General features: G+C 37.0%; 1 protein-coding gene across 1 annotated transcript in view; it reads right to left on the reverse strand.

The window, feature by feature from the left end:
• PRKCE (protein kinase C epsilon) overlaps positions 1-21,106 on the reverse strand; it is a 282,369-nt gene that overhangs the window by 175,948 nt on the left and 85,315 nt on the right. The window contains exon 2 of the mRNA XM_071739442.1: positions 9,917-9,980. Within this exon, the coding sequence (XP_071595543.1) occupies positions 9,917-9,980 (64 nt within the window). The remainder of the gene's footprint in view (positions 1-9,916; positions 9,981-21,106) is intronic.

Here is a 21,106-nt window from a genome sequence, read left to right on the forward strand (position 1 = left end):
AAAAGAAGGAAAAGAAGGAAAAGAAGGAAAAGAAGGAAAAGAAGGAAAAGAAGGAAAAGAAGGAAAAGAAGGAAAAGAAGGAAAAGAAGGAAAAGAAGGAAAAGAAGGAAAAGAAGGAAAAGAAGAAGGAAGGAAAAGAAGAAGGAAGGAAAAGAAGAAGGAAGGAAAAGAAGAAGGAAGGAAAAGAAGAAGGAAAAGAGCAACACAAACCCACATTATTGCAGTTTTGAATAATGAGGTTCCAATGCACTCATACTTCTTCTGTACTGCACAATTCACAGATTTAGTTAACAATATGCCTTAAAGATCTAGCACAGACTGAAGGTATAACAAATTTAAAGCACAGCTGCTGTTATAAAAATTAAAAAAGGGTTTCTGCCTATGAAAGTGTTACCTGCAAAACCCGCCAACAAAACTTCTGACTGACAGCACTACTGCCCTTTTGTATGCAGCTCTTATTACCTAGTTCTGTGGTAAAACATTTTTAACTATGTATTTACTTCAGGTAGTAATACACACTTAAAAAAGAGATTATAGTTTGCTTTATTCTCCAATAGTATACTGAATGGTTTACCACTGAGAGGAGTAAACACACGTATTTAACAGCACAATATGTCCAGTACTAAACCAGAGTCCAAAGCCCCTCTTAATAAGGGCCATGTTCACTAAAGAGAGGGTTTCCAATGAGAAGTGTTCTTTATTACTCTGACATTCATCTCCAATATGCAACTGTATGCAGATTTTTAGCTATCAAAGAGATTTCCCAAATTGATGTTTGCTTCCAGCTGTCCTCAAATATTTTAATATGCCAAGACTATACTCCAAAAAATGCATAGTTTTTGAGACTCTAGATGTTGTAGAACTCATAATTTTAAAAATGAAGTATATTTTAAGGCTATGTTAAAGGCAATAAACATTTGGTTAAAAATGTTCAGAAAATGCAGTAATGGTCCCAAAGTGCTCACAACCTCCCTGGTACGTGAAATGGCCGGGAACATGGCTAGATGTCTCTTTAATGTACACACTACTTCATCTATTTATCCCCTAAACAATTAATCAAAATATACTACATCAAGTATGTATCAACAATAAACAGACTTGAGTATTACTAGGGAACATATGACTAAAGGGGAACTGGTTGATTCAGAGCACACAACTGCAACAAAAGTGTAGAACAAAACACTAACAAATCATAAGAGTACAGGTTTTTATGTATTTTATGAAGTACAACAAAAACCATATCTATCAGCAATCATAATTATTTTTCATATCCTGCTATACAGCGAGTACTGAATTAATCTATGTTGTGTTCTGAATTATGAATATCTAGCCATACACAGATTTTCAAAATTTCTCTTCCATATCTTCCAACTAGATTGTGTTTCACTTATGTATGAAAACACTACTATAGATTTAATTTGATGCTTTTCTGCAGTTTTCTTTAAAAAACAACCTAGGCATACGCAGTGGTAAAATTAAACATGGTTATTCCAAAGGCCATGCACAGTTTTGTCAAGAAAGAAAGCCCTTGCAGAAATCAAAACTCATGCTACATAAATGGAGAAAAAAGGAACAGCAGTTTGGAACATAGTACGTATATGAGTTTCATTACTTTTCTATTTCAGTCTAATGCAATTTTCTTTAACCAAGTACAAACTTTCTATTTCAGTCTAATGCAATTTTCTTTAACCAAGTACAAACTCTTAGAGTACATTACAAAGGCGCCTTTAAACCAAATCTTCCAGCAGTGTTTTTTTCCCTGTGAAGCACTTGTTTTGGCAAACAGCTAGAAGCCTGCCAAGAAATGGTCATCGATCTTTGCCTGAAAAGCCTGAGCCAGCTTTATACAGTAAGGGCTTATTACAAACACACAATGCTTACCAGATGTTCCATCAGCTAACTGGACAGAATCCAAGGGATGCCTATAAATCCATGGCGAGATGTTCCTTATGAAGGCATTTGCCACACAAATTTAAAATTACACAAGCATTGTTTGGAGAACCTCTTCAGTGAGCAGACCCCATTAAAAGCATCACACAGCAACAGACTGAATTGTCAACCAAGTACTGATTTACGTTTGCACTAATACCTTTTAAAAGAACTTTGGGTTTGAACAGTCAGCCTGCAAGCTTAATTTTCCCAGCCGAGTGCCTGTGCCATTGCTGCAGTCAGTGTTAACTTGCAAAAGCCAAGAACTTAATGTGGTCTGCCACTTATTCTAATAGATTTGTGAAAATAAGAAATTCATTTGAAGTTGTTCATTTAAGATACAACAAAGTTGTCTGATAGGGCATCATATCCTTAAAATTTCCATATTAATAAAAATAACACTATTTAGGTGGGGTTTGTTTGCTTTTTCGTTTGTTTTCCTCAAATAAACAAATTAGAAACTCAAAATCTGGATGGGCAATGATTTCTTCCAGTTATAAAAACAGTCATAAAATATATTAGTAGCTTCAAGAAAAGAAAGAAATCTAGAAAGAAAATTGCATTTTTGTACTAAGCATCCAGACTTCAGCAAAGAGGTATTTTAAAATTAAAACTAATAAGACACAAGAGAAAAACATCTAGTAATAGTCCTGAATTATCCCTCCTAGGAGGAGAAAATGAAGATATAGCATAAGGAGAAAACACTGCAAATCAGTTTAAGTTTCTTTTATTTCTTTGATTTAACCCTTTTTCCTCACTTGTGGTTTGGATGAGTGTTGATATTATTCAGTGCTGGATAAACAAAAAGCTGAATGGGGGAAAATAACCCCCCAAACCTATCTACATAAAGCTTCAAAGGAAATAGGTTGTCAGTTGATACACTGTATAATGAGTTTTGAAAACAAAGTTTCTGGTTACATTTGAGGTTGGCTCACACTCCACTGCTTGCTGTTCTATTCGAGCAAGGAAGCTTACAGAAGAAAAGCCAAAATGCTGATGTAGTTTCCTACCTTTACCCAAGCTATGAAAAAAATTAGATTAGGCCTTTAGAAAGAAAGTTCTCCTTACTGAGACTGACCAGAGCAGAGCCACAGATGTGCACCTGGTTTCTCTGACTGGATATTTTGCTTTACAATGGAAATGGATAAAATTTATACAATATGGACAGTTCAAACCCTATCTTCCCTGAGCACACAATTTTCTTGGGAACTTTCATTTGTGAAAGAACTCTACCCTATAGACCTTCCTGAGTCAAGTGACTGAAGACAGAAATCACTCAGCCACTATTGCTGGCAGAGCAGCGTCTTGTTCAGATATTTGCAGATTATTTTAACTCTCAGAAAAAGCCCCAGCTTTGATTCTAAAAATATAGTGGTCATGTGGCTTGCTGAATCTTGCTAAGAGACTTTCCAGCCATCAAGCAGCTTCCTTACTTCACAGATACCATTCTATCCCTGCAAGATTCCCCGCCCCAGTGCCACAACAGAGGCATTTGCACAGATCCTTTCCAACCTACCTGGTCTGGAGAAGCTGCAGAGGTTTGTTGCCCCCACCAGTCCACCCAAAGGGCAGCACACCCTGACTTAATCTTTGAACCTCTCACCACACTCTATTTGGCTCTTCCTAAATGACTTCCAACACCTCGGCTTCCTCTGAAATATTAAAATATGGGGAAGGTAAAGATCTCTGTGTGTGTGTAAATTTTGGGCTGCAAAATAACAGATAAGGTCTCTGCAGTCAAGCTGTTAAGGGACTCTATGATTCTTCTTTTCCATATGTTTACCACAAGCACACAGGTTATGGGTTATTATACAATAGGTTCTCCATCCATTCTCATTTATAAAACAAGCAAAATGACCTAGAAAATATATAACCTTTGTAAAAAGGATAAACCAGCACAAAACTAATACAATAAATAAGATAGACTACTGTGTTAAAAAAATCTTAAAATACAATTGTTTCAATGAAAAGATGGTGAACAACTTGAAATTCCCTTTTAGAGTGAGATGCTACTTCCAAGAGGCACAGCAAAGGTGGGATAGAGATACATCCTGATGAGAGAGATATATCAGTGGGAATAAAGAACAATTTGTACCTTCTAAAAAACTGAGAAATATTTATAGAAAGAGGCGATCTCTTTTTCACCTACTGGAAGAATATTATGTAATGACTACCTACCTAGTTATATATTAGAAGTTCTGGAAAAACACAAGCACTTTTCACAGTCTGTTCAATACCCTAAGATCAGCAGCTGTTGGCTGCAAAAACTGTTTTGTGGTCTGCCTGATGAATCTTTCAACAGCACCATAAATGTCAAAATCAGAGATAATTTAAAAAAAACAACAAAACAAAAATCATACACACACAAACTCAAAAAACCCCAAGCTGTCAAAGCTGTATTTGCAGTAGAAGACTTCAGTGGAAAAAAACCAAAACACCACTCTTCACTAAGGCAAATTCCTGAAGCAACCAAGCAACCAAGACTGCCTTCTGGATGCATGGCATTTAGACTGATATTTCTGGGTAAGCACCTTTTACTGTTCTCTGTCCAAACAGTGCCTATTAGAATCAGATCTCATCTTCTGGGCCCTCAGAGCATGAAAAGCATAATGATGGCAATGACAACTTCAGTGAAGTCTGAAGAATAAAAGCTCCAACAAATGGACGCATTAGGAATTATAAAGATAGTTTTCAACCCAAAGGTTATTTTCTACTAACTTTGCAAAAAGAATGCTACAACCTAGAACAAGATTACATTTTCTGTTCCTGTACTGATCTTACCAAAGTTGGATGCCTGGAACAAATCCTGTGGATATTCTGATAAACATCCTGCGTCTATGCTATAAATTTATCAAGTATGAGACATAAAAAAAATGGAAGCATAATACTGTTTTTCTTTTTCCTGCAGAACTTTTGCCACAACAGAATCACAGAATAGTTTGGGTTGGAAGGGATCTTTAAAAGGTCATCACACCCTCCCCTGCAATTGGCAATACCTATCAGCAATAATTGGATTTGAAAAACTGAGAGCCTTCAAGCAAATGAGCTAACAACAACTGGGAAACCTCTAAGCTCATAAAAGGCCAAACAAGTAGCCTAAACAAAAAGCTTTGCCTTAATGAAATACTGTCATGATTTCAACTAATAGACTTTATTGTTTAGCATCACCTAGAGACCTTCATCCTGGGCAACTTAAGTATCTTAGGAACAGATGAATCTGAAGGTAACTACCTAACTCAAAGACATAACCAAGAGCTTCCAACAGGCTCTTTTTTGCAGTATCTACCACCTCCTGCGTGCACTGTGGCGTTTTATTGCAATTAAACTGCCTACTCCAGAATGTAATTATATAGGAAGAAAATTCCATAATGCAAACTGGGACATCTAACATGGATAAGTAATCATTAATATTTATTAGACATAGTAGATGGAAAAAGAGTTCTGAATATTTTTTTTATTTTATAGTTAGTACATGCTACCTATAAGTTAAATATAATTAATTAAAATACAATAGGTAAAAAAAACCTAACCTGTCAAGGTTATTCTAAAGTCATTCTACACTTGATTCAATACTGACATATTGCAAATGGTAAATTAACTTAGAAGTTGGTAGAAAGCTACCATAAATAACTGTATACATTTGTGTCACACATAAACCAATAATTCTAAAGAAAGAAGAAATCTACAATGACAAATGCAGCAAGGAGGTCACAAGCTTTCAAATAGAGCAGCGTCTGTCTTTCAGCATATATAAAACTGACGATGATGAAAATGTTTTTAATCATTCCTGAGGCCATATACCTCTTCTATCCATTTGATGGCCATCTGTTATTCCAATTTATAAACTGAATCATCGTATCATTATATTAGTTATATTTTAAATTTTCAGCCTGAATTTGGATCTTGATCAGCTACACTAGAGTTCTTAAATATTTCTGAAATAATACAGAAACTTCACTCATAAAATTTTATAAGCAGTAAAATAAATCAAAAATGCTGCCAAAGTATGTCAACAAAACAGGCGGTGAGTGCCCTTCATCTCAGAAATAACGCATATGCTACAGCAACATTGATTAATATAGAAAATCAATAAAAACCTCAGAGAACAAGCAGCACTGAAGAAATTACTAAGACAGATGTCTTAGAGGGTTCTCCTGTTCATTTCAAGTCTGATAAACATACACACATTTCTTGACAGGTCTGAAGACCTGCTAAAGAAGTTAAAGAAATCCATGCACTCATCAAATCCAGTTTGCGAAATAACAGAGAATAAGTATAGACCTTGCACAAGCTAATTACTTCTTACAAGCACTGGCCTACCATACACCTTATTTTCCTTAAAAACGCATATCTAAAGTGGAGTCACCGGGTGATGTTTTCAGAAAAATCCAAATACTTCAAGATTTGAGCAATCCACTGTAGTGAAATGAGGCAATCAGGTGTGGCTAATTATGAGGTGGGAGGTGTGAGCTGGGCATGCATTGGGAAGTTCACCTTTTATTGGTTGCCCAATCCTGCTCATGCACAGTTGGGGTCAGCCTTAACTGGGCACAGGTGGGCTTGGCACAAGCTCACACCTCCCACCTTGTAATTAGCCACAACTGATTGCCTCATTTCACTACAATCCACTGTGAGAGTTTGCAGTGCTGCAAGGTATCAGTGGAGAGCAATCTAAAGCCTTGGGCTTTCCAAGCTGCCCCATCAAGAGCACTGCTGCTGTTGGAGATACCGAGCTTCTCTTTCAGGTGGTTTCAAAAGGAAATTTCACAATACAGGAAGCTGAAGAGAAGCTGGCACGTATAACATTCTTGTGGATTTGTAGCTTGTCGTTAGAATGGGAAAAAATTGCAAGTAGCAAAGCCAGCAACTCGACCCTTCTTTCTGCACAGTCCCACATAAAAATAACTGCCAGATGCTGATAACTAAGGGTGGCTCTCAACAAGTCTCTGTCAATGTGACAAGGCCAGGCAGAAGTGCTGTATTTCTACCTGTTCTGTACATGTAAGCCACTCAGTGATGAATGCCCATCAGAGATTCAGTTTAGACGTGAGGGAAGGAGGAAGAGAAATTGTGTACTTTTGTTGAAGACGTCAGCTACAGAAATGAACTGTTCTCATTGTTTTGCCATGCATGTACAAATCCTGTAGAGGGATAAGCAATTTGGCAGCTTACATTAAGGAACAATTAAATTTTAGGAGGTATATGGTAACAATATCTTATGCCAATGTTATGTAAAACTTACTAAAACTGTTGAGAACATACCACTAGTGAGAATGCAGTATTATGAGAGAATCTGTTTTGTATACCAGTTAGGATTTTACATGTAAACTTTCAATTTATGTAACTACTCACATAAGGGCTTGCTTCCAAACTTAGGGCATTTGCCTTAATAGAGGACAAAGCACTCTGCCCATATTAATGGATTCAACTAATCTTAAGTCAATACTGAAGCAGTATCTAAAAAAGTCTTCCAGAAGTTCCAAATAACTGAAGTTACATTATTCATCACTGATAATTAGAAACCTGGATATACTCCATAGAAGAAACATCCAATTTTCAGTACACAAATATACAAGACAATACTGACTGGCAGGTATATGCTACAGTTAAACAGCTGCGTTTTTTTTAACTATTTTTTTTTTTTTTTTTTAATACTTCTAACTCAGAAACATTCAACATGATTACTTCGTTCCATTAGAATTGATGCTAGTTATTTTTATCTTCATTTTTTCATGTCCAGAAAGTGAAATACTGATGCCCATTTGCACAGCATGAAGAGAATGCTATGTGCTCCACTGCTATATGCAACATAGCCTGGAGTTAAAAACAAGATCCTGGCTAACAAATTAGGTTAAGAGTAGCAATTCTATCACCCAACCCTAGCTACTTAGAAGTCATGTGTTTAGAATAACCTTAAGGTCTATGTTTCTTTCATAGTCAACAAATACAGATGAACTGCAATGAACTTCCCCACTGAAATAATAAAATACATCAGATCTATTTTACTTTATATTTATATATGTACATATAGATAAAGGAAAGTTGATTAGGCATTTTTTAATCAAGTAGAATGTTATTTTTGTGTGTGGGTTAAGTGTTTCTGTTAATTACAGAAGGATGCATACAGTTATGTTAAACTAAGAGCTTTGCTAAGACAGAGAGAGGAGACTCATCCAAAATTAGCAAGGCCTCAACCCTAATAAAGCAGTCAAAAATACAATTTCTTTGTTAAAAAGACACCATAAAAACAGTTTACAAACTTTTGTACAAACCTGCTCTAATTTTCCTTGTGAGAAAAAACAATTTTCTTAGAGAATTTTGATACTTCTACATAACTTCTCCATGGTTATTTAATTGCATGGGAAAGCTCTACAACTAAACAAGTCCTATGGCATTTTTAAGTACACCACCTTCTCTTGTGTTCTACCAAATTCACCCTAAGCCTCTTGGTCATGCCCAGGGCTTCCCATAAGACAGCATGTCAAAAGCTGTTTTCCCTCTATGGCCAGTTTCCATTCGAGTACCCCCTTCAATGTTCCACAGGAACACAAATTCCAGCTCTATAAATTTCTTTCCAAGTGTCCCAAGTTTACACACCACACACCCTAGGAGACATTACCATAGCCATTTTTTCTTAACCTGTACAAAAGCTGGTAGAGTTTTAAAGAACATTTGAAGAACAAAACACCATTCTTCCTGCACTTTGACATTTCAATGCACCTGAACACATCCTGTGATGGAATAGTTCATGCTCTGCCTCTCTGGGTAACAGTGGAAGGTTGGAAGAACATCTACCTGTCCCATGACAGAACCACATCAATGCCTTTAACCATACTTTAGTTCCATCATTGCATGCTTATTAGCAGAATGTGTGGAAACTTCTATTAAACTGATACTTTCTTGAATATGCAAGAAAAAAACGCAGAGCATATTTTACGTGTGTATAAAATGTGACTGTAAGATGAAATTTAAATACTATTTAAATTTTGATATTAAAATTCAGGATTTAGAGCAACAAATCTTTCTGCAAGCTACTGTTGGCAATTGGTCAGTGCACAGGAATTCTTTATGAAGAACACAAATATAAACACATTCTTCAACTCTTTCCAAACTGTACCAGGCAAAATAAATTCATTTCATGGCATTTTCTGTCTAGATTCTCTCAGAGTTTACATGAATTTCTTTTATGTACTGTGAACCAACAACAACCTCCTTTAGCTGAGCTCTAAGAACTACTGGGAAAAGCTGGTCAATGGACATAAGTAAAAAAAAAAAAAAATCCAACTTAAACCAGCCATATAGCTCTATATACCTGTTTCAGCAAGTCAGGCTGTCATAACTAAGATACATAGATTTTCTTTTTCATAAATTCTCTTTTTCCCATCACCTGTTTCCTTTCACACTTAACAGCATAAAAAAACCTTAAGAATTTAAGAAATACTCCTCTTCTATCTTTGTTTTTGTTTTGTTTCACTTTGTGTTTTCCAGTAGGTAAATGCTGTTTCATAAAAATGAAGTTCATCTCTTACCATTACAATGTTTTAGTCATTACTTTACTTGGAAAAAATCAAAACAAAAACAAACAAAACCCCAAACAAATCACATTTAGTGGAAAAATACCAAATATTAGAAAAATTTAAAAAGCAAATAAACTCTTGCCCCCATCTTTGACATCTTATAAGCTCTACCTGTGCAATAGTTCTCCCAAAAGTAAGAATTTGGAACTCACTTCTGGAAATTAATACTATTAAACTATTTACCTACCTTTTAGCTAATATTGCTAGCACTGGTGATTAACAGGTTAAGATGAACTGGAACTGTTCATTGAATCACAGGCAGACTCATCAAGATGTGTTTACTTTAACGTGAGCTCATTCAGATTTAGTAGGATATTGGCACAGCATCTCCTCTAATACTTCTTCCACTTCAGAGTCCCTTGGAAGATTCCATTCATGAAAGAGTAAAAGAAAATATTGGAAGTCCCTACCTTCTCCTGATGATCCTGAAAGGTCTATGATGACATACACTCTCCCTTCTGGCTCCAAGTCAATCTGCAATCAAGAAGATAATTAGAAGAAAATTTAGAATGGCTTCCAAACCAAGTGAGCACACATGCAGGAAACCAAGTTTCCAAAAGGTGAGGCTAAGGTGTAGGCAGGACACATGTGCAGGTCTACCCTTGACTGCCCACAGAACCTCCTTTTCCAAAGAGGTGTTGAGTAATCTGTAGCTTCACTGAAGTAAAAGATGTGACTGACTTTAGCACTTGGAAAACTTGGACCCAGTGAATTTTACAAATCAAATACTTAAAGAACTGTTCTACCATACATTTGCACCACCATTTCAAAGGAGACAAAGAAGAAAGTTAAAAAGTGGCAGCATTGCATAACTTTTTTACTCTAATTTATAGGGAGCCCAGCTATGCAAATGTGAAAAACAGCACTGTGACCTACTCAGATCCCAGCAGGACAGATTGGCTCTGGTCTCAGAATGGGGTAAATGAACATACAGAGCTCGTATGGCCAGTTAACACATGTTTATAATACTCCCTTTGTATCCCCACTAGGAGAAAGAAATACATGCATTATCCTCTTTTTTTTTTTTCTGAAACACAAAATTTGTTTCTTCACGATTCTGTTAGATTTTAAAGAGTCTTTGCTCTTGTGGAGATGATTTTCACTCAGCATGAAACACAGGTGCTCGGTACCAAGACTGTGTACTTCAAGATTTCTTGGACTGTGGGAATAAGCTTCTGTACATTTAGGCACAGCAATGAAGAGCTTCTTACAAATCCTCCTGTGTTTTACCACACATGCTGTGGTAAAGACTGCTGGATTTGAATATCTCAATGGTGCCCCACACATGACAGACAATTTTTGCAGCTCTCCATCTTCCAAAAATTAAACTGTAACTAAAATACTAAGTAATCGATCTTATTGTCACATAGCAGTTGTCATACTATTTCAGAGACTGAGTGAAGTGACCTGGTGTATGTTAACACTGTATTTTCATTCTGTTTTAATAAGTAAAGCATATAGATAAAACTCCAGGCCCACTGCCACAGTGCCTCAAGGGTCCTTTCGTGCCAGGGTGTGCCCTGTGTCCCACCACCCCAGCCAGGAGAAGGGAATCAGGGAAGCACCAGGGCAGCCCCAGTACAGGGCATTGGGTACATCCCTGGAGATAGGGGCAGGATGTGAACCCCGAGGCAGGCCCCGTTCAGCAGGGCCCAGGGCAGGACCAGGCCATGGGGAGCTGCAGCCCAGCCCTGATGGGGCATTGCTGGGGCAGGGGAAACCCCAGGGGTCATGCCAGGACACTGTGGATGCCCCCTGGGCTCTGACACCCCCCTGGGACTTGATTAGCTCATGCCTGCCAAGTACCAAAGCACAATGCACAATGCAGGTGAGAAAGCAGGAAAAGGAGATGTGCTCCAAAAAGCCCCCTTCTTCCCTCAGGAGAAAAAGCAGCAGGACTCTGGGTCCTCCTTAGTGTCAGACCAAATGGGTCTGTCAGACCAATGGGCAGCGCCACAGAGCCAACTTTGTCTCCAGGTTTCTCCCTCACCCAAGAGGACCTTAGAAAAAGGAGAAACCTGGAGACAAAGTTGGCCCCGTGGAGCTGCTCACTGAAAGCCTGGCACAGCCCAAATGTTTGGTGTCTCCTTCCTTTCCTCTGCTGTTCCCCTCTTTTGGATCACAGCTGCTTAATGCACCAGGGTGACCCAAGCTCCAACCTTGCCGAACCAGCTTCTTACTAAAACATTTCTGTGCCATTCAGGAGTGAGGAGGTAGAGGAGCTGACAGGTCTGGCTGATCTCACTGAACTGACAGGTCAAGAAAATGATCTCAACAGCTGCACTGTAAATAGAGGAGGCAGGAAATAGGTGTCAGCGAGACCAGGGGCTACTCAGAGGAGAGGAAAATGAAAGCGTGGTTGAGTGTTTTTCCATAAATATAGGGTTGAATATTAAGTACAGACATTTTTAACATTTTCTGAACTGGCAACGTGAGTTTTGTGTGGGAGGTTTTCTGGGTTTGGGTTTTTTTTTGGGGGGTGGGGGGTGTTAAATAAAGCTACTGAAATATTGCTCCTCTCCCTTTGCAGTTTTTAAATTAAAAAAAAAAATAAACAAACCTAGAAGATCAGAAGCACAGGTGTATCAATAGACTTTGATATCTATGCTGAGGCATGCTTTTGAAAAACTGCTATAGCTCTCAAGAGATGGCTGTATTAAAGACAGGCATGGCTAACATTCAGTCAGTATCAGCACAATATATACTGTCTGGCCAAGCTTACAGTAAAATTCTTCAGAGAGTTCAAATCCCAGTGTGCACACACATACAAAACCCCTACACCATCATCCCTGCAGAAGACTCAAGCATCTGGAGGAGCTGATGACCAACATCAGAGTCTTTGTCCTGCTCAGTTAACTGCAAACAGCATTGGAATTAACTCAGGAAAAAGACTAGAGCACTGAACCCAAGATTCCCTTACCCACCAGGTGGACTATATTTGTATACAATTTATATGAACTGCTCCTTACTGATTTTGATTCAGAGTTCTTACTCATGTTCTAAGCAGAATGAAGTACTTCTAAGAGTCTCTGCTACAAAAAAAAAAAAAAAAAAACAAACAACCAACCAAACAAAAAAAAACCAAAAACAAAACAAAAAAACCCAATGAGAACAAAATGGACATATTTTTAGATTTATGAAATACACACATTCCAGTGAATACCTAACACTGACAGTCTCATCAGTCACATGAATTAGCTGCCAGAAGCTGGCAGTTTAGCTGCCTCAGCTGACCTTACATAGAAAAAGAAACTCCCCCAAAAAGCAAAATCCTCTAAACTGATAGGAAACCCTTCTTTTAGTCTCAGTCTTTCAGGTATCAAAGCAAGTAAAGAATGCAGAGGAAAGATTCAGTGGTAATCTTGCATTAAATGTTCTATTCTGGTGCCTAGAAACACATAATGGTATAAACAAACAAAAAACACTCCACAAACAGACAAGCAACGCAAACAAAAAAGCACCCACAAAACAACAACAACAACAACAAAAAAACAGTGAAGAGTACTAGAATCAAGGCTAGATGTCTTTCCTTTATTCTGCACATTAAACTACACTTAGAGGGAGGTGGAGACTATGTAATGTCATTTTACAGAGAAGTAATAAAACAGGCATGTACAGCAGAATATGAAGTTTCCATTATGTTTTTTTACCAAACACCCAGAAAGATATCACATGTGAAACACCCTCAGACCTATGTGACCAGAAACAGAATTACTGCCCAAATTCACCTGAATGTAACAGACAACTTTGAAAGCAACAGAAATAGTCTGATCGTGGCACTTCTGATTCTGATCCTTCTCTTTGACTAAAAATACTTCTCTCTGAATGCAGCCAAGCATTTACACATCCAGAGACCCTATAAGCAGTTATCCAAAAGATATGAGTGCTTAAAAAGGACAACAGGGACAAGGCAAGATGCAAACTAAGAAAGGGACAGAGGTGTGGATACAAGAAGTGCTTTGCTGTAAGCAAGATCCATTGCAAAATATGTCTCACACATACCAATCCTCTGTATGCAACAAAAGATGTAACAACTACCATTTATCAAAACGTTTTGTCCTGTTACTGGTCTGTGCTATTGCTGCAACTTCTTTCAAAACACTGAATTTTAGTAGGTGCAAGTAAGATTCAAAGTGTTTCAAACAACTCCTACATTGCTAAAATAATCCTAGTGAAATTAGTACAATGATGGCTAGAAAGCAGCATAGATTTTGGAAAGCTCCAGGCATGAATAAAACATATTAGTTGCCTGTTTCAGGGAACAAAAGGCAGCCATCCATAAAACCAGACATAGTTTTAGAGGAAAAACCCATGCTGAAACCATAGCCAAGTTTCAGCATATTGAAGGAATTTATATAGTTTCACAGTCATTAATGGATTTTATTTTCAACACCCTTCTGAAACAGTTCCCCATTTGTAAAATGAGATACTCCCAAAGGCATAAACCAGACTAAATGACTTGCCAGAAAGACATACAAGAAGTACAGTTAAGCAAGAACTGAACTCTGGTCCCTGGGGGTCCAGACTGCTCACTGGATCATTTCTTCTATTCAGTTAAGCTTCACTTTGTCAAGCCATACACATCCTGTCCTCCTGCAATGTCAGAGACATCCAACTACCTTTTTTTTTAAAAAAAAAATACAACGTTAATGGGTATGTATATTGGAGGCAATTTCCTTTCTTTTCCCATCAGTTAATATTCATCAATAAAAACAATATCAAAGAAAAAATTGCCTAAATGTTTCTGTGCAGCATTTCCAAAGCATCGCAATTATTGGGCAACTCTGGAGTAATGCAAAATTTAATCAAACTATGCAGAAGACTGAAAATAGTTCCACTTTTCCTCAAGGTTTGCTTTTTTAAGCTTTTAAATCCTAAGTGTTCTGAAAAACTGACTCCTTAGCTCATCTAGATTCTTACCACTTTCCTCCTCTCAGGTGCAAGCTGTAATTCCCACCCTTAAAAATAGGAAACAGGAATTTCCTGTTCCTCGAACAGGATTCTCTTTGACAAAGATTTTGCTGACAGAACCACACACTACTTCTACTCCTATAGGGATGAGGAAGATTAGAACATGCTATGCAATTCTTAGGCTTGCACTGATGCTTCATGGTTCAATATGAATTTACATTCTTGACCACTGCACAGCCTGAATAGGTGTTTTTTTCGTTCTAGCTGATGGCATCAGCACAGAGATTTTGCATGCTCTATGGAGCAAACCCAGACCTGTTGTGTCAAGTGATAAAGTGCTATCTTCAGTGGCTCAGTGCCCTGTTACCATAGGTTTTCACTTGATCATAACAACTGAGTCCATCAGCCTAACTCAAAAATGTCACCTAAGATTTTGTGCACTGTATTTATTTTGTCCTGGAAGAAATTTACAGATAGTCAGTGACATAAATCTCATATCTGGAATAAAGAGCAAGTAGACAAATGCATTTTCCATAACTGAACTTCCTAATAGCAACAAGGATGAGTAATTTTATCTCTGCTGTTCCTTAGCCAGACAGTATGGGAAACGCAATAATTTAGCCGCAAAACTGTTTAGGATTTTGGCAACAGTATAAACCTAAGTGGATTGTATAAACAACAGATACAGAAAGAATTAAATCATAAACCTGCTTTGCACCTCTTGTTCTGATGTTCTAGGATTATCTGATATTCAGATAGCTTAAGGCATAAACCTCCAAGCACATGATCAGTCTGCAGATGGCTGAGAGGTGCAGGACTGGAGAAGTCAGAGTGTGTAACAGAAAGCTGCTCTTTGAACACAACTTCTCTGGCAGAGGAAAGGGATTTTGTTTAAAGAGCTGATATCTGCAAAGGCTGGGGAGGTTATATCTGATGTTTGGAGGGGTGTTTGTGAGTCCAATTTTGATAAACTAGTATTTCCATGAAATTGCATATAAAAATCAGAATAGTTGTAATCGATAGAAAATGACTGGAGAAATAGTCTGTGCTGGTCTTTTGTTCTTTAAGCACAAGATGTTTCTAATAGGTTCCCTATTTTAACGTAACAGGAAATAAAACAATAGTGATACTTTTCAATAATGTCAAAATTACTGCAGATAAGTAATTTAGATCTTTCAAAAACACTATTGTTACTGGAACCGAAGTAAAGTCTCGACCCGAACAGCAGCTAGAGGTAAGATTTAACCTGCAAACTTCTACCAGCATTCATGCCTGAATCCCTAGTGAGCTCATCTAAAACAGATGATTTCATAATAGGCTCCATAAGGTCAGAAAAACAGCTGAGAAATTTTTATTTAATAAAATTATCCAGAAATATACAGATTTCATGTTATGTCATTAATCACATGAGGAAAACTTGACTTTTAAACAAATTGACAAAAAAACATGCTGAGAAAACTCCCCTAGAATCTCCATTTCCCTCCATGATTTTTTTCCCCCATAGCCTCTTACTCTTCTGGCCAAAGCAAGCAGGTCAGTTTCAGAGCCAGTGCACTGCTGCAAAGTTCACAAATCTGCCTTTCATTATGAATGTTACATATTTGATTATTATAATTACAGAGAAACGTAATACAGCTTGCCACATTGTAATTGACCACAATGCCATACAAAAAAGTTAAGAAATTATGGCTGCAGGGGATTCTATCATTTATTTACTCATACCCAAAGTCAACAAAAAGACATCAAACATCCTGCATGACCTACAGAAAGGATCAAACACTTTCCAGTGCCAGACACATGCACAGACATAATACAGAACAGAAGCAGCCAGGGGGAAAAAAATATTCATCTGAAACAACCACAGTATTCAGAAATCAATTCTAAACCAAGAATATTTCCATTACTGAATACAGAATCACTGATATTCAACTGAAGTGTCTTGAACCACACGTGATACAAATTTGATCTTACATGATCTACTGTAACCAGAGGCCTCCCAGACACCAATGGAGGCACGTTCCTGAACGCATGGTGACACTGAGACACACGAGTATGTGTGCACTGGCATGCCAAGCTACACACTCATTTTGTGTATTACAAACAACAACATTTAAGGACCTTTATTCTGGGACTAGGGTGCTCAGGCCTCATTTTCTGGTAAAGTCCAGAAGGGGAACTTGAGCAGATGGCTACACTTACATGCAACAAGAGCAGAGAAGTAGAAAATGGCTGCAAAGGCATCAAGCAGCATGACCACAAAAAGGTCACTGCATGAAAGCCTGTTGCTGATGCCCTGATTTGAAGGGAGGAAGAGCTTATATTCAGTTTCTTGAAAGCTGCAGGTGATGAGAAGTGCATGTATGGCACAAGGTACCACTGTCCCAGTACTCCCTACAGCACCTTGTTTCATCTTTCCATCATATTGAGAATACAGTATTAGAAAACCATGTCTAATAATTATATGCCATAACTGGTTAGGGTTTCTGACTACCTATTATCTGAATTAATGAGAGGGTAATAAATCAAATTACTTCATGAGTGGAAAAAAAGTCAGTAACCTTAAGGGACAAGCCTGCCTAGACTAACCAGTTTGGGCAGTTTGCATTTGAACGGGTCAATACCAGTATGAGTGTTTCAGACACGTGTTTTGTTGGGCTGATTGAACCCAGTACAGTTATTCTGATGATGCAAATGTTTTCTATTAGTATGGCTTACTCCCCCTTCCTTTGTAAGACTAAGTTACATAGTACTTTTTCACTGTACTACAACTGTATCCACACTAGAAATGGAGGCTGCATTATTTTGGTAATAGTAATGAAGATAAAACACAAAGAATCTGCAGAAGCCCAGAGAACATTAAGTACAATTTGTAAAAGCTGTTTGGCTGAATGATGCTCAACTAGGCTTTGAGTGAAAAGACAGTAAAACCACCTACAAAAGTCTGCATAAAGCCATTCAGTTGAAACATGTGCTAAAAGAATTTGAAGAAAGAAATGAAGCTTTTCAGAGCAAAATCACTTTCTCAAACAGATGGTTATTTGATTTTATGAATAAAGGAATTACATCATGTGGTAGGATCTGACCTGTAATTTCATCATAAAGCTTTTCAGAATCAATTCTTTAATACACTAGTGCAGTGGCTTTCTCCAAACCATTGAGAAATAATTAACTGTCACACAATATTTCAACCACATTTATTATCTTGGCTTTTGGACATTTTTAATGTCATGCTGCAGAACTACAAGCAGAAGAGAGGGAGTTACTTATACACTGAGGAACAAAGTGTTGAATAGAAAATCAGGACTACAAGAACATCAGGGTTACCTGAATACTACATGTTAAAAACTGGGAAATGCTATCAGATTATTTTACTTCTGTACCATTTCAGATGACCACTTGCTCATAAGCCAAACTCCTACTTGGCACATTTGTTCAGCCTCAGAAATCATCCAAACATGATGATTTAACCACATCGATATTTGGAGTTTCCCCTAAATTACAATAGTACTTCCTCAAACTTTTGCAAGATTATGGACAATCATCACGAAACAAGTATTTGAATAACAGTATAGATGAATTAGTGGAGGACCTTAGAAATGACTGGTATTTTTCCTAGTCCTGAACAACAATTTTGGTAAACTGCATAGCAGAAAACTGAATCCACTCTGGTTCACTTCTAGTTCAGACTTAGCTGGTTTCATTTCAGTTAGCAACAAAACTCACTTTTAAACTTAGGTTCTGTTTTAATTAAAAAAAAAATTAAAATAACAACTACTCTATGAGTTTGAATTCAGTTCAGCTCCCAGGAAGAAAGAAGATAGGCCCTTCTTATCTGAAAGGCAACCACATTAAATGCTGTCTCCAACTGTATTCATGATAGAAATTAATCCTCCACCTGGAAGGAAATAGCTTGATTCAATATGCTGCAAATGGACAAACTCTACTTCAATGATACTTGCTGGAACTCCTAAGGAGCTCATTGATTTTTGACACCAACATCAGCTGTGAACCAGGGGTCAACAGCAGAGAAGAGAAAAACTTCAGTTGGTGAATTCTTACTAATGTCTTGCTAATTTGATTTAGATATTAATCATATTCCCCACCCCCATACTAAAGCAGCCAAAACTATAGAATACGCAATTAAGACAGCCCTGGAGGTGCACCCATAAGAGCCTTTGATCTCATAACTGGCTATGAATTACTAAGCTCTGTCACATGTATTTCCAGAAAATGAACAATATCTTTTTGAGGAAACATCTCTAGAAACTACCAAGTCTTGCCAGAAAATTCTTCTGCACCCAAGCCCTTTCTGTGCAAAACTGCTCTTTTAACATGAAAAAAAAATACCTATTTTACGTCACAGTTAACACAAATGTACTATTTGTGAAATTTTGGACAATAATCACGCTGCCCAAACACAGCTGAACACCTTGAAGACGTGACAGTGCAATGCCTGACATCAGTTTTTGTCTCAAGTCTCACCTTGGTACCCAAGGCCAATTAAAAACATCACAGAGCTGAACTCTTAATTACCACGATGCTCTGAGGCAGTGCCAAAGAGCAGCAATGCTAAGGACTACCAGTACCAGGAAAGAAACAAAGAGCAATGCTCCAGGTAGGCAGAACTTAGGAGAGCTGATGAAAAAACATAACACAGAGATGAAAATATCTTTAATTAAAAAATGCAAATGAATGAGAAGAAAAAAGAACCTTAGGAAGAGAGAATAATGGGAACATACAGAGCCAAAAATTATATATGAAGTTCTCACAAGCAAACAAGAGGAAGTAAAATATTTTTTCAAGAACAAAGCTACATTAAATTTACCTTAAAAAAAGCCAAATTTTATTCTGGAAACAGAGCCACACTGCTACATATATTTACTTCTTTGAATCTCAATCTTAAATTTTCAAATGGTTCTCATTAGAATTTCATTTGTCCTGGTATGTCAAAATACCAGGGTTTTTTTCCTGACATAAGAGCTAAACTTTTTAAAAGTAATAAAGATGTTTGGAAATGTTTTTAAACCAAAACACCAAAACCATGATAACTTAAGAGGTTTTAGTATTCATCCAGGGAACCGCAAGCTTGTAACTACAAAAAAAAAAAAAAAAAAAAAAAAAAAAAAAAAAAAAAAGCATATCTCTGCTTAGATATCCTTGTAATTTATCATTTTTAATAACTTTAAAACAATTTTTTAAAAATGTGTCTCCTGATTTCCCATTCAGGCTCACCAGAGACACTCTTCTATTTCTGAGGAGAGAAACTAGAAACACAAACAAAAAAGGAAAAGTTACCTCATAGCATTATCTAAATTTGGTTATTTAAAGGTGAGGAAATGGCAAAAGAACCACAAAAATATTTATTTCCGTTTAAAAAAAAAATAAAAAATTCTTCAGCAGGCAGCGAGATGAAAGCATGAATACACAGGCTTCAAGAACTACAAATAAACATTCTTCTGCTGGGTTATGAAGATGGAAGGAAAAGGTATGTTCTGCACAAATATTCTCTATGTCCTTTCACATATGTATCTGTAACCTGAGCTGCTTTACAACAAACATGGACATTACAATAAACAAAGGCTGCATGATACACAAACCACAATAGTAAAACAGATTTGGCATCAAGTATTTAAACAAAAGTATCCTTCCTGGAAATAGCTGTCCTACTTACAGGCTGCTAAGAACTGCATCAATTCAGACTTCATTCAAGTTATACTAAATGTTAAATTTTAAAGAAATCTGGAAGAAAACAGAATTAACAAACCACAAGTTCATTGCAAAGCTACCTTTGCACTTTTTTAAAAAATATATTTTTCAAATGTTTGTTCAGTTTGGAATGAAAGACTTCACTTTGCCTTGACATGATGGGATACAAGCAGGATTTAGAAGAATGTGCTGCTGTGCAGATATCAGTCTATTTCCATACTAAGCACACACAGAACAACACCAAACTACATCACTGACCCCTCTGAGCTTCCCTGTTCACCACCCTTCCCACACTGGGGTTTTAAATAAGGATGTCTATAAAATCCTAGCAACCAGACACACCTCTCAAGTCTCAGTCCAGTTTTAAATAGCAAGATCATTCTTGTTTTCTAAAGGAAAATTTCTAAAATCTTGTATTAGATAAACATTTTGCTACTAAAAGTGGCAGTTTCAAGCACATAAATTGTTCAAACTAGTAATCTTCATTTTCAGCCTCTGAAAAAAGTAACATAAAAACACAGTTACCTTTTTACCAATTTTCTGAACAAATGTCTAGAAGTGACAAAAATACCTCAAAAACTCAACAGAAGATATAGCCCTGAATAATATCTTGTAACCTTTATATATAAAAAATAATTTTAAAATACATATATATTTCCAGAAGAAAAGACTATTGGAACATTCTCTCTCAGGTTCTTTTTTTTTTTTTTTTTTCCTTTAGAAAGTACTACAATAAGATCTTTAGATACCATTTAGCACTGGGGTTTTTTTTAAACTAGGTTTTTGTCTCTCTTGGATGTTGTTTTACCCTCCATTTAATTATCAGATTATAAAGATTAATGAATATAATTCTGTTAACAAAATAGTTATCCTGAGGACTACAACTCTGATTCACTTGGACTTCCTCTGCAGCTTTTGCCATAACAAACCCAGAGCAACTCCAGGACTCCTCAGATGTCAGCTACAAACACACTTTGTTAAAA

The sequence above is a fragment of the Heliangelus exortis genome, chromosome 3, assembly GCF_036169615.1.
Source record: "Heliangelus exortis chromosome 3, bHelExo1.hap1, whole genome shotgun sequence".
Classification (NCBI taxonomy): domain Eukaryota; kingdom Metazoa; phylum Chordata; class Aves; order Apodiformes; family Trochilidae; genus Heliangelus; species Heliangelus exortis.